General features: G+C 36.9%; 2 protein-coding genes and 1 non-coding gene across 4 annotated transcripts; 2 read left to right on the top strand and 1 right to left on the bottom strand.

Annotated features, from left to right (window-relative positions):
- Positions 1-3,356: 3,356 nt before the first annotated feature.
- LOC149086395 (UBX domain-containing protein 7) lies at positions 3,357-5,031 on the bottom strand. Its single transcript, XM_089255285.1, has one exon. It carries the CDS (start codon positions 4,910-4,912, stop codon positions 3,527-3,529), a length of 1,386 nt encoding a protein of 461 aa, XP_089111411.1. The 5' UTR covers positions 4,913-5,031; the 3' UTR covers positions 3,357-3,526.
- Positions 5,032-5,410: 379 nt separating this feature from the next.
- TRNAA-CGC (transfer RNA alanine (anticodon CGC)) lies at positions 5,411-5,482 on the top strand. The gene has a single exon. It is a non-coding gene; the product is annotated as a tRNA-Ala (tRNA).
- LOC149086393 (G patch domain-containing protein 11) lies at positions 5,435-11,048 on the top strand. Of its 2 annotated transcripts, none has more exons than XM_089255265.1 (2): positions 5,435-5,958; positions 10,156-11,048. In XM_089255265.1, the coding sequence occupies exon 2, from the start codon at positions 10,157-10,159 to the stop codon at positions 10,943-10,945; it is 789 nt and encodes a 262-aa protein (XP_089111391.1). In that variant the 5' UTR covers positions 5,435-5,958; position 10,156; the 3' UTR covers positions 10,946-11,048. The 2 variants fall into 2 exon arrangements, with proteins under 2 accessions (XP_089111391.1, XP_089111399.1); XM_089255273.1 differs by lacking the exon at positions 5,435-5,958 and adding an exon at positions 8,230-8,350.
- The last annotated feature ends 1,302 nt before the right edge of the window (positions 11,049-12,350 follow it).

Raw genomic sequence — 12,350 nt, 5'->3', positions numbered from 1 at the left:
TTTGAAACACATAAAACCACATAAAAAATATGTCGTCTGCCATGTGAAATCATACTGACTCACAAATGAAATCGTATCATCAGTGCAATATATTTTTGCTGTTCATACTCAAGGGTTATTCACCAAGTTCATCAAGGAACTCGGCATTATATGATGATGAGTTGCCAGGTTTCTTCACAAAATAGAGCAGTAGTCTTTTGAAAATAATCATGAGCTGTTGTCAGTTAAAAAAAGTTTATTATGAAAGAACAACATGAAGTCCAAAAAACTTGATGTATATACAGTAAAGATCCCCCTTAATGGTCAACTCTCAGATGCAGTCACACCTATTTTACGGCTAAATAAAAATTTCCCTGCAAAAGAACATATTTAAATAATGTATTAGAACCCCCTGTTTAATGGCCACAGAGAAAGATACCATTTTCATCATTCATTTCATTGGACCCCTGTACTGACACCAATAATCCAATTTGGTTCGAATTATAGTCATTAGATGCAGCAAAAGTTTTGATAATTAGTCAATTTTTTCTTTTAATTGGCTATTTAATGAAATTTTGGTTTGAAATTTGTTAGAGTGACAACTCTGATCTCAGTTTAGTCAACACCATCTACAGCAGAAAACCTCTGCGCCAAGCTTGTGACATCACTGAAGAAGCTATTTCACCTATAGCCATTGGATACACGAAAAAAAAGGCAGATATCACATGCATCAGCCTACTATGTCCAAAAAATTCAATAGGAATGGTATATATACACACACTGAGTTTATGTTCTTTGCCACCCCCCCCCCCTGGAAAAAATTGAAATGATGGACGTGAATTACACTATAAAAGTTATTTTATAAAAATACAACCAATAAGCTTATTGGTTGCTTGGATTAATCGATAAACTTATTTTGCATTTTCAACTTTTATAAAAAATTTCAAAACTTTTGTAGTGTAATCCGGTCCTAAGAGAAAAAACTATCAAATGCAGTGAAAGCATAAAATTGGAGTTTGAGCTCTTGCAAATTTAATGCAATATATTATTGTGCACCCATGCTGAGTTGGCCTCTGGCTACGTCATGAAATGTCACGATGGGTGATTCCATTCATCTTTTGGTAAAAAGGTTGCAGACAAAAGGAGCAGGTTGGTATTTTCCATTGGTGTCTCGTGTTATTTTAGCTAGTTTGTTTTTACTTTTTCCCCTCCTTGCAAAATGAACCCTCCCTTCACGTGTCAAGGTAAGAGGCCAACTCAGTATGGGGGTATACAATAATTATACATTTTCCTGTAAACACAATGGTGGAAAGAAAGTAATTGAATTCAGTCTTCAAAGTGTAAAATACATTTCGAAGGAGTTGAAATGTCCAGCAAAAACCACCATACATATAACGATCAGTTATTCCAAAAGATGCAAATTTGGTATGCAAACTCTGACATTTCTTTTGTAATTTTAATTGCATATCTATGCAGTAATTATGTATTTTCAAGACTTTAAATGCATCGCATATTGTCAATTTCATTCATATTCAGATGAAGAACCATTTTAGAACCCCAAGCTTATCAAAATAGTTTTTTTTTTTGCTGATTCCAGTTGCCGAGTACTGTTGGAATTTTCTTAAATTTATGGGAAAAAAGTACATTAACTGGGGGTCTGTTCAGTTGAAATTTGGATGTTTTCCAGACTTCATAAAATTGTGAATCTGAAAACAGACTTAAATATAAATTAATGAAAACATTTTGAGATTTTCTTTTATACAAAATAAACTAGTTTTGATTTCCCAAAAATTACTTAATTTTCACAAAATTATGGATCATTCTGAACAGGAAGATTTTAATTAAATGGATAATCATGGGTCTATCCAGACAATCGTGGGGAACATGGTAAAATTTCTTTATGAAATTTTTTTACTCTGTAAGGTATCACAAAATTATTTAAATGTTATGAATTTTTATTAACTATATATATATATATATATCTTTTTCTGTAAACAAGCAGGCAGAAAAAGAATTTTGCATCCATTTTAACAAATGTTATTTAGCTATATTGTCCAAATCTTCAAACACATTTACTTAAGCTATTTCCTTTTCTAAACATTTTTCTAAAGAAATAAAAAAATTATTTACTTAACTAGTCCTTTGGGTTATTTGGTATCTACTTACGGAGGTCTGCACCGAAATGTGATAGAAATTTGTTTATTTTTTGAACAAAGATGCCAGATTTTTTTTCTTCTAAAAGAAAATTAGTCAAAAAGAAATCAATATATTGTGCCAAAATACTTTTGATAATTATGCTAACATAAAGGAATTCAATGAAGTAGCTTTTAGAAAAGTAAAAAAATGACATTAACCTCCTAGGTCCTTGCATGGCAAGTGGGAGACACTAGACTTTAAAAAACGTCTGCTTAGGTAAATGAAATGCTCAGTGACCTCAAAATTAGTTGATGCTATAAACATTTGGTAGTAACTCATTCATATTTATCTGTCGGCAGAAACTAATTTTAAGCAGCATTGTTGCAATTAGATACTTTCTCACCCGGGGCAAACTGGCATTTTGGCACTCTGTCATGTTAAAGCAGCAGTCAAAAGCCTTGTTTATATGAGAAAAACTTCACACACAAGAATTTTCACCTGTGACTGCTATTTCTTTCCTTACGGGGGAAAAAAAATTCAAGCAGGTGTTAGAACACCCAATGCTACCACAATATTGCACATGTAAACGGGCTAAAAGGTGAATTCAGTACCCCTTCTGGTCCAGACCCGCCTGCTCCCCTTTAGTTGCACCATTTATTTCCATTCTTATAAAGATTTTTTCTATGCATTCATGCAAAATTGCCGATAGGTTCAATGCATAGTTGGAACAGGCTTACATATTAGGGACATTATAAAGAAATTATTAATCAAATCAAAAAATTTTGATTTAGTGTTTTTCGGAACTGCTATCTGACTTGAAACCTTTTTTTTCTTCTCAATATTTAGCCAGAAATTTGCCGTTTCAAGGAGTCGATACATGCTTAGCGAAATATTCCCCAATTAGCTGATATGCCTTTCATTAAGAAATTTTTATTTCACCAGTGATTTGTTACTATCATCCCTAGATGATTCTGAATTTAGTCTAGAATGTTTTTTATTTTCATCTGTTTTATTTTTAGGAATAATTTTCTTGCATTTGATTTATCTAAACTAATATACTTACTGAAAACAAAATGTTGCCAAGAAAAAAAATTTTACTTCCACTCAAGTATTTCAAAGACTCGAGCATCTTGAATAACATTACAAATCTATGTAAATTTTTTAGGTGAAATGTTTTTAGAAAAGCGCTACACATGAATATAGCCTAATTTTCTTTCCCCTTGGTAACAAAACATTCTTAACACATAAATTAGACAAGGTTTGTTCTCTCTATCGGTACTTTTATTTCTTTAGCTCGAAGTATGAAAATATGCACTAATTCAGGCAAATAACCTTATCAAACAATTTCAGAAGGTAAACAAATGTTGTGAGAATGAACAATATACAGTTTCCTTCACTTAAACAGCAAGCGTTACGGTGACAATTGTTTCAGTTGAACAAAAACCATTTCTCGTGGATACAAACCAAGTTCTTTAAAAGTTTTATGAGATGGCAGCTCGCATAGATTTTTCCTCGGGAAGTTGGTCACCAACTCGTACTTATCTTGGCTGTAACCCAGAGAAGCAGCAAACAATATCAGAGCTTTAATTTTGCTAGTGCAAGGCCATGTAACACGTTCCCTCTTGCCATCCGGTAGCCTTAATACAAGATCAGTCATTTGGCCATCCTCTACCCCCAACAATTCCTTCCAGTCCAATCTAGTCTTGTTGGCATCATCGTCATCACTCTTTGTGTTGTCATCATCAGGAACAGCATCGGAATTAACAGATTTGGAAGTTTCTCGCTGATTAGGTTTGGCAGATTGGCTTTCGGAGTCAGAATCAAATGTTTCCACTTCGCTGCCGTCTTCTTCATCCGTCATGGCAGTGTCTTTCAATGAGGCCTCGACCGCAGCTTTGATCTGCTGTTCTTCACTGACGTCTAGAATACTTGAAGACGGTTTACTTTTACTATTCTGGAGAGCTTTCGGGACCGCTTCCGGATCCGAATTCTCCGTCAGAAATGTTGTGACGAGATCACAGAACACGGTGGCATCCAGCTTGTTCCACACAGTCAGTTTCTCGCCAGTCCGTGGATCAATTATAGCGACATATGGGAAAGTGACTGGCTTGTAGAACTGTATGTATCTCTGTCCCTCGGAACTATCACAATACACCTGCCAAAAAGTGAAATGCTCAGAGATTATACTCTTGACTGCTTGATTACTCCACACGTCACGGTTCAAGACTTGACAAGCAAATTCTTGGCAGTCCTGTATGTTGACCATCAGCCATTTCTTTGATTCCTGTCCAGCTTCCCTGGCTGACTCAAATGATCCCCTGTGCATGAGGTCCAGCGGTGGACGATACAGATCATCCAAGGTCTTCCTTCTCTTCAGGAAATCTTTATCCGCCGAGGATCCAGCCAATTCCGTCTCTTGCCATCTGCCTTCGGCTTCGAAGTCTCGGAACCCGTCGAAGATGGACTGAGGTCTCCTCCTTTTGATGCTACTTCCTAGGCCATACTGTGGTACATACTCTTCGACGAGTACACCCCTTGACTGAGGGATTGGGGGCCTAACGTAATCACCACCGACACTTTCGCCCGAGAATTCAGCTGCCTCAGCCGCTGAGTTGTTGCTGCAACCGGCATCCGTGTTATTCTCCGGGTAATCCGTGTCGACGTGCATGTTGATGGCCATTTCTATATTCCAGCCACACACCTCGAGCATATTCTTGGCCTTTTCCTTACCGGCACCAGTAACAGAGCAGAATTGGTCGATCAGCTCGTCTGAGTTTTCAGCTGAATTTGAAGCCATTTTTCTACCGATATTGAGGATAAGAAACTCCAGACGAGAAAATCAATCACTCACGGCAAAAAATAAACATAATGCCCGACGACGCCATCTTTTTTCTTCAAAACTCGCGGAACACTGGGTTTTGGAATTTTCAAGCAAGGAAAATTAAATAAAAAATAATAATTTTTTTTGATAGATCAAAATTATTAAAATTGAAAAAGTAAAAAATGAAGTGGAAATTCATTGAAATTGATGCGGAAATAGTTTCCGAGAATTTGAGGGTTTCTAGATTATTTTCCGCTATGCTTTCCTTATCAGAGTTTTCTCTATCTTGGGGCTGAGGATCATCATTTTGCGTCCATATTTAAAATAATTATTACTTGTTACATTTATTTTCCCTACAATTGAATCCTTTCGAGTGGATTATAAAAAAGATTTATAAAAATATTTTTTTCTTTTAAAAATTGTTTCAAAATTTTAACATGCAGCTGAATTGTGATAAATCACTCTTTCTAATGTGGGGGTGTAGCTCAGTGGTAGAGCGTTCGCTTCGCATGTGAAAGGCCCCGGGTTCGAACCCCGGCACCTCCATGTGGCGAATCATTTTTTTTTTCTCCATGCGTGGGCTTAATGAGTTCCTCAGTTCCAAAACTTTCTAATTCATGTGACATCTGATCATGTAACTACTAAAAATCCCAGGCCAACTTATCATCTGCCATTAGTATTTATAATTATTATTAGCTGCAACCCTGATTGCACATTAATGTAGGCCGAAGAGTCCTCCAGGACAGAAAATAGCCATAATTAGAGATAGCAGTCAGCCCGGGTCTAAAATAGTTTTAACTTTTATATTGATCTTTGTAAAAGGGGAGAAAAAAAAAATCACATCGCAATTTCTTGTTCGTATTGATTTGAACAGATGGCAGCACAACCAAGTTATGTGAATGCATTATTTATTTCGGTTTTGAACATAGTTTCACTTACAAATCGTGTGATTGCCCTATAACGTTATGAAAGCATTCTGATAATTTGCTGCTTCGATTTGTGGAGCGAATTTATTTCTCAAGGTAATTCTTTATGAATTCCGCTATGATTGATTTATCGATTCATGTTTTTGTTCTAATTTCTTGTATTGTTTAGAAATGTCGTGCTGATGCCCCTACTGGGTCATTGGCGTATTTACGGGGGGAGGGTGGGTGGTTAACGGTCTATAGCCCAGGGCGGCAGCTTCAAAGGGAATGCGAATTTGAAGAATGGGGGGGGGCTGAAAAAATAAGTAAAATGAGAAAAGGGTGGTGGAAAACCATAAATGTCCATCTCTGCCTGGAGAGTCTGCGGGACCAGGTGCAGTGAGGGACCAGAAAAGTGACCTAGAGAATTGCAGGCATGTGAATGACCAAAAGAGTGACCCAGGAAGAAATTTTGCAGGTCAGTGAGCAACCAAAAGTGTTACCTAGAGAGTGTGTGAGTACTTTAGTGAGCGAAAGAAAGACCCAGAGCGTGTACAAGCATGTAAATGACCAAAAGAGTGAGCTGGAAGTTGTGTGAACATGGGAATGACCAAAAGAATTATGCAACCCTGTGAATGACCAAAAGAGTGACTTAAAACAGAAGGCGTGCTTATAGAATGCTGGCCAAGTGGGTTATAGCATGGGACAGCGAGCTGTAGAAATGAGTGGTTAAGAAATCAGACCAGAATAGGAGATAGGGCAGCAAAATTAGTGTAGCCCAAGGAGACAAAACTGTAAATCTGCCTCTGTACTGGTATGAAAAATTGTGAATCCCTGGATTTTCCGCGATGTGTTAAAATATGCCTTGTTTAGCAAGATACAGTCGACGTTTGTTAGAACAACCCACTATTGTTCCTTCAAAAACAAATGTTATATTGGGGAGGGGGGGGGGGTTGTTATATTGAATGGTAACCATATAGAATGTTTCATATATGAAAGCATTTGGGATGTTTTCCCGGTCGTTGTAATGGAGTGGTCACTATAACGTGGGGTTGTTATAACAAGCGTTGACTGTATAAAGATAAATTAAGACGAAATTAGTTTGCCCGCATGGAGGTACTTGAGATGCTGAATGTTGTTCGTCAAATCTTGTAGTTCCTTCACTTGAATCTTGTCATTTTATTCACTTATTTAAGGTTAGCAACTGGTTTCAAAACTCCTTTCAATCTTCATTGCTTGTATTCCTAGAAACTCTTGCCGGGTAGTACTTGTTGGAAAAGCAGTCGATGCTTCCCAAATACACATATGAAGGCCACAACAGGCAAACTGCCAAACGAAGTGGCTGAAAAAAAATTTCTGCAAAAGTATGGATGTCAAAAATTTATACGGAATACACGAAAATTGTTGTTTTCAAAATGGTGGAGACAATAAATTTTTGTCTTCCGAAATGCCCATCAAACGCAGTTTGAAACTGAAATTTCTATATCACAAACTTTCATTAAATCAACATATATTCCCCAATGTTGAAAAATTTGATTAATACATTGATTCAAATTTTTTAAATACTTTTAAATATGGTCACTCATCTGAAAACTTATGCCTGACTGACTGAAATGGGACTTTGTAGGAGGTAATGAGCAACTTATAAATGTGCCCTTATCTGAGGATGTCACTTTTCGCTGTCCATACAAAGGTTTTCATCAACCGGCTGATGCGAAGATATATTTTGGAAAGAGAAAATTCAACTGCCCCTGCAGAGAATCGAACCCACATCCTTTCACTTTCCAGATTCCCCTTAGGGGCAGTAGAATTTTCTCTCTTTCCAAAATATATCTTCCAGCCAGCTGTTGAAAACCTTTGTATAAATGTGACCTTGTTCGCTTCATATGAGCTGAGATCTCTAATTAGAAATTTGGCTAAGGGAAATGTGAGGGAAAAAGTTTGAGTGTAAGTGTTGTGTGTGGGGGAGAATGTTATGTACAGGAACATAGTTTAAGACATCAAAAATTGGTTTCATCAAATCAGGTTAAATTACAAACTTATACTGCAAACTTTAATGAAATTTTAATCAGATTGATCAAGTCGATTAACTAAAATGTTTAACTACGACTAACAATTGATCAATTAACCGGACTAGTCCTATTTAAAATTACTTTTGGCGCAATTTAGAGAGCTTTTGATGCTAGTGTGGCTTTCTTATTGATGTTTGTTATTTAAGTGGTAACTTTTTTTTCCAGTAAATGTAAAAACTTTCCCACAAGACTAGGCTAGTTTTTTCATCGCCAAACAGTTGTCCCGATAATCAACTGATAATGAAATAATTTCATTAGATTTTTAAAAATAAAATTGTTAAAAACAAAATTCTTTTACATGCCCTTTATCTCACAGTTGTGTAGGCATTTTCACTTGCATTCAGAATCTTTGCCTGAAATGGGTCAAGTTCAGTAGTTCCCCCATCACTGATGGCTGTGTATAAATCAGAGCTGTTGTTCAGGCATCCAACTTAGAGGTACAGTTGCCAGTTTCAATAACTTGCTTGCCAAACTTACCAAAATATAGATATTGTTATTTTGAACCAATGCTAACTTGTCTGAATCCCAACACCAGTTGAACTGACCCCCCCACCCACCTTTATTTTCAGTAAAGAAACATTTAAGTAAACTAAATTTTGTCCTGAAGTGCTCTAAAATTTGTCCCCAACATGAGTAATCAAGTAATGAATGATCATTGGATAATATGAAGCCGGGTGATGTGTTGAGAAGGGCGATTTATTCCTTGGGCTCACTTAATTGTCAGATATCTCCAGCTAGAACTGAAGCCCAGGCAGACATCTTCAGCTGGGAGTGGAGTAGAGGCAAAAATCTTCAGCAGGGAGTGGAGTAGAGGCAGACATCTTCAGCTGGGACTGGAGTAGAGACAGACATCTTCAGCAGTGAATGGAATAGAAGCAGACATCTTTAGCCTAGAATGAAGCGGACTCAGACATCTCCAGCTGCAAATAAAGCAGAGGCAGACATCTCCAGCTGCAAATAAAGCAGAGGCAGATATCTCCAGCTTTTAATGGAGCAGAGGTAGACATCTTCAGCTTTGAATGAAGCAGAGGCGGACATCTTAAGCTGTGAATGAAGCGGAGGTAGACTCTTTCAGCTGAGAAGGAAGTGTAGGCAGACATCATCAGCTGTGAATAAAACCAAGGCACATATCTCTAGTGCCGAATAGAGCTGAGGCAAACATTTTCAGCTCCAAATTGAGTAGAGGCTCAGATCATCAGCTGTGAATGAAGCCAAAGCAGACACCATTAGATTCTTTGGATTGTCCCATATTTTATAGTACAGATAAATTTTTCTCATTTTTTGGCTCTTGGGAGGAACGATATCATTTTTCTCTCCCCCCCCCCCCAGATCCACGTGTGTGTGACGCCATGCACACTGGCATATAGTGCCTATTTCATCATAAAAAATTACTGGACTCTATTTTACTCAACCACTAAATCACTTATCAACTAAACTCAGGCCTTAACATTTTGGCATACATTCTAAAGTTCTTAACTACTTAATCTCTCAAATCTTGAACCATCCTTGGTCTATTGAGGTACCACAATGCGGCATTTGCATAACATACCCTCCTTATATAGCCTTCACCATCTACAGGTGCAAATGTGCTAATAAGCCATGACTTTTATGTAGATTTATTAAATTTTTGTTGTACTTAATCCCTTAACTCATGTAGATGGGAGGTTAAGAGAGGTGTTACGAGATTAAAACCACATGCAAGCATAGCTAGTAAACTCTCATAATATAGTTGAGCCTTAACTAAATCCAAGGATGATGTCACTCTCCGCTATCCATACAAAGGTTTTTAACAGCTGGCTGATGCGAAGATATATTTAGGAAAGAGAAAATTCAACTGCCTTTACGGGGAATCGAACCCACGTCCTTTCACTTTCCAGATGAGCGCTCTAGACCACACACACAAAGACAACAAATATCTCAATCATTCAGTGCACACGAGCTCCAAGGAAAGATCGAAATATTCATTGCCTTTGTACTCTATGGCATTCACCCAGAAAGTGAAAGAGTGTTAGATTCCCTGCAAACGCAGTTGAATTATCTTCTTTCCAAAATATATCTTCGCATCAGCCAGCTGTTAAAACCTTCACTTAACTGAAATACCCATGAGTCAAGGAGTGGCTGCATAAAAATAATACATGAAAAAAAAATTATTGAACAAATCAAAGTCTTAGATCAACTTGCATGTTATATTATTGTTTTGCAATCATGCTGCACAAACATCCATTCTTTTTATTTTCCGCAGGATGTCTGATGACGAAGATTATATGTCGTCATCGTTTTTAGATGTTAAAGATGATATTAGACCAGGACTTATAAACTCAAGGACAACAAAAAGAAAATTTGAAATCGAAAAAAAATTTAAAAATTCCAAGCAACTTAATCGAACGAAGAAGTTACGCGAAATTGAAGAGGAACACAGGAACATTGGTCTAGATACTGCAATTAGTTCAGATAACAAAGGGTTTGCGATGTTACAGAAGATGGGTTACAAGCCTGGAATGAAGCTTGGTGCTAAGAAAGAAAGTGAAACTTCTAGTAGCTCTGGACTCAAAGAACCGATTAAAGTCAAACTAAAAATAGATCGAGGTGGACTGGGTCGTGACGAAGAGATAAGAGAGAGAATCAAGAAGAAAGAAGAACTCAAGTCAAAAATAAAAGTCTGGAAAGAAAAAGAAACTGAAAAGTTGACAGAAGAATTTCGGCAGAGAATGAGGGAAAAAGTCCTGCACAAGAAAGTCATGGGAGACCTGAACAAAATCAGGAAAGTCTGCGAGAAGCTGGACAGTGATGAAGGTGTTAAGGAACCAATGAGGATTTGGTTCTGGTTTACCAATCAAAATCTTGATGATGAGGAGGAAGAAGATGAAGATTACCATGATGAAGATGAGTTAGATCCAGAAGATCAATTGTATTTCATCAACGAATACTTGAGAAATAAATACCTTTATTGTACATGGTGTGGCACAAGGTATGAGAATGAAGATGATATGTCACAGAACTGTCCTGGGATTGAAAAGGAAGATCATGAATGAGATTATTAAAATGTACTTTGCTCTGTTGTGTGGAAGCTATTGAATGAAGTGTGTATAAAAAATAAATACAATTCACCAAATAAATAATGTCTTTTGAGATTTATATGTACAGGGTGTCCTACAAATTCGTAAATGGTTTAAAAATTCATGAAAATTAAAGGTGGTGACAAATTTGGATGTGGTTTGGGAAAAGTTATTCTCATGATCTGGTTTTTTTTTTTTGATGCAGGAAAAAAAAATTAGTTCAAATTTTTGGCAGCATATATATATATATATGTATTTCGTCAATGAATATAAATCGTTGTCAATAGAGAGCATTGCACTAAAGCAAGTTGCAAATTCCATGTTTAAACCTTCCTTTAATCTCTTCTGCATCTGCAATGTTTGAAAAGCTTCAGCCCACAACTTGTGGCTGAGGTTAAAACAGTTTTACCAACAGTGCTCTATCTACCGATATCAAAATCGCAACGAAAATCTTATGCAAGCGCCAGTAACAAGAAAATTCAGAAGCAAGCTGTTTAATTGTACATCCCACATTTTATACGACTCTGACTTGCATATTTCTAATGATCTCTTTTCTGCAGTGCCCTCTATCAAAAAAATTTTGAATTTTTTCCCTTTACCTTTTTTGGTATGTGATTGATGAATCAGAGATTTTTAATTTTTTTTTTTTGTCAAGTTCTGATACTAAGGATGTCCACAATTAAAATTGGCATGTTTTGAGCCGTCTACAGCTTCAACTGCCCTCAAACAATTATAAAACTTTCAGATCGCCTTTAAGGGGTTGAGAATTTTGAAAGACTGAAAAGCTCTATAACTTTTGGTGGGGAATCCAATTTTCATTGTGAAAAAGTATCACTAGCAACGTGCTGTGAATTTTAGTTTTATGGGAGGGGAACTGGTTTGTTCTGAAATGACTTTTCCTACTCTGGTACGAAGAGTAATATTTCCTTAAAATTATAGTCCTATGTCTACCAATTACTGGAAGGCATTGTATACCATTACTGGTGTGTATGTCCTGCAACAGTCACTTTATAGCTCAAATAGCCTCCCCTCTATTGTAATGGATTATTCTTGAGTTATGAGGAAACAAAGTAGGGGAGTCAGTGTAAATATCATTTCCACAAATTTTAATTCGAATATTGCATGATATAGAGGCCTTCCCAACATTGCATATCAAAATGCTTGTTCAAACAATCTCTAATCGCTGTATATCCATTAGGACACCCTATAACAGTGATTCCCAACGTGGGCGCTAACTCCCCCTGGGGGGGCGGTAGAAACTACGGGTATAGCATAGGATCCTATGGGTTAGATTGCGTTGGGAGAAAAAATTTTCTGAAGAAGGGGGCGATGGAACAAAAAAGGTTGGGAAACTATGCCCTATAATAATATTATTGAGGAA

This window comes from Pholcus phalangioides, unplaced genomic scaffold, assembly GCF_987345545.1.
Source record: "Pholcus phalangioides strain wild (caught in Gottingen) unplaced genomic scaffold, Ppha-v1.0 ptg000004l_1, whole genome shotgun sequence".
Taxonomy (NCBI): domain Eukaryota; kingdom Metazoa; phylum Arthropoda; class Arachnida; order Araneae; family Pholcidae; genus Pholcus; species Pholcus phalangioides.
This window is presented reverse-complemented; position numbering and strand designations above follow the sequence as displayed.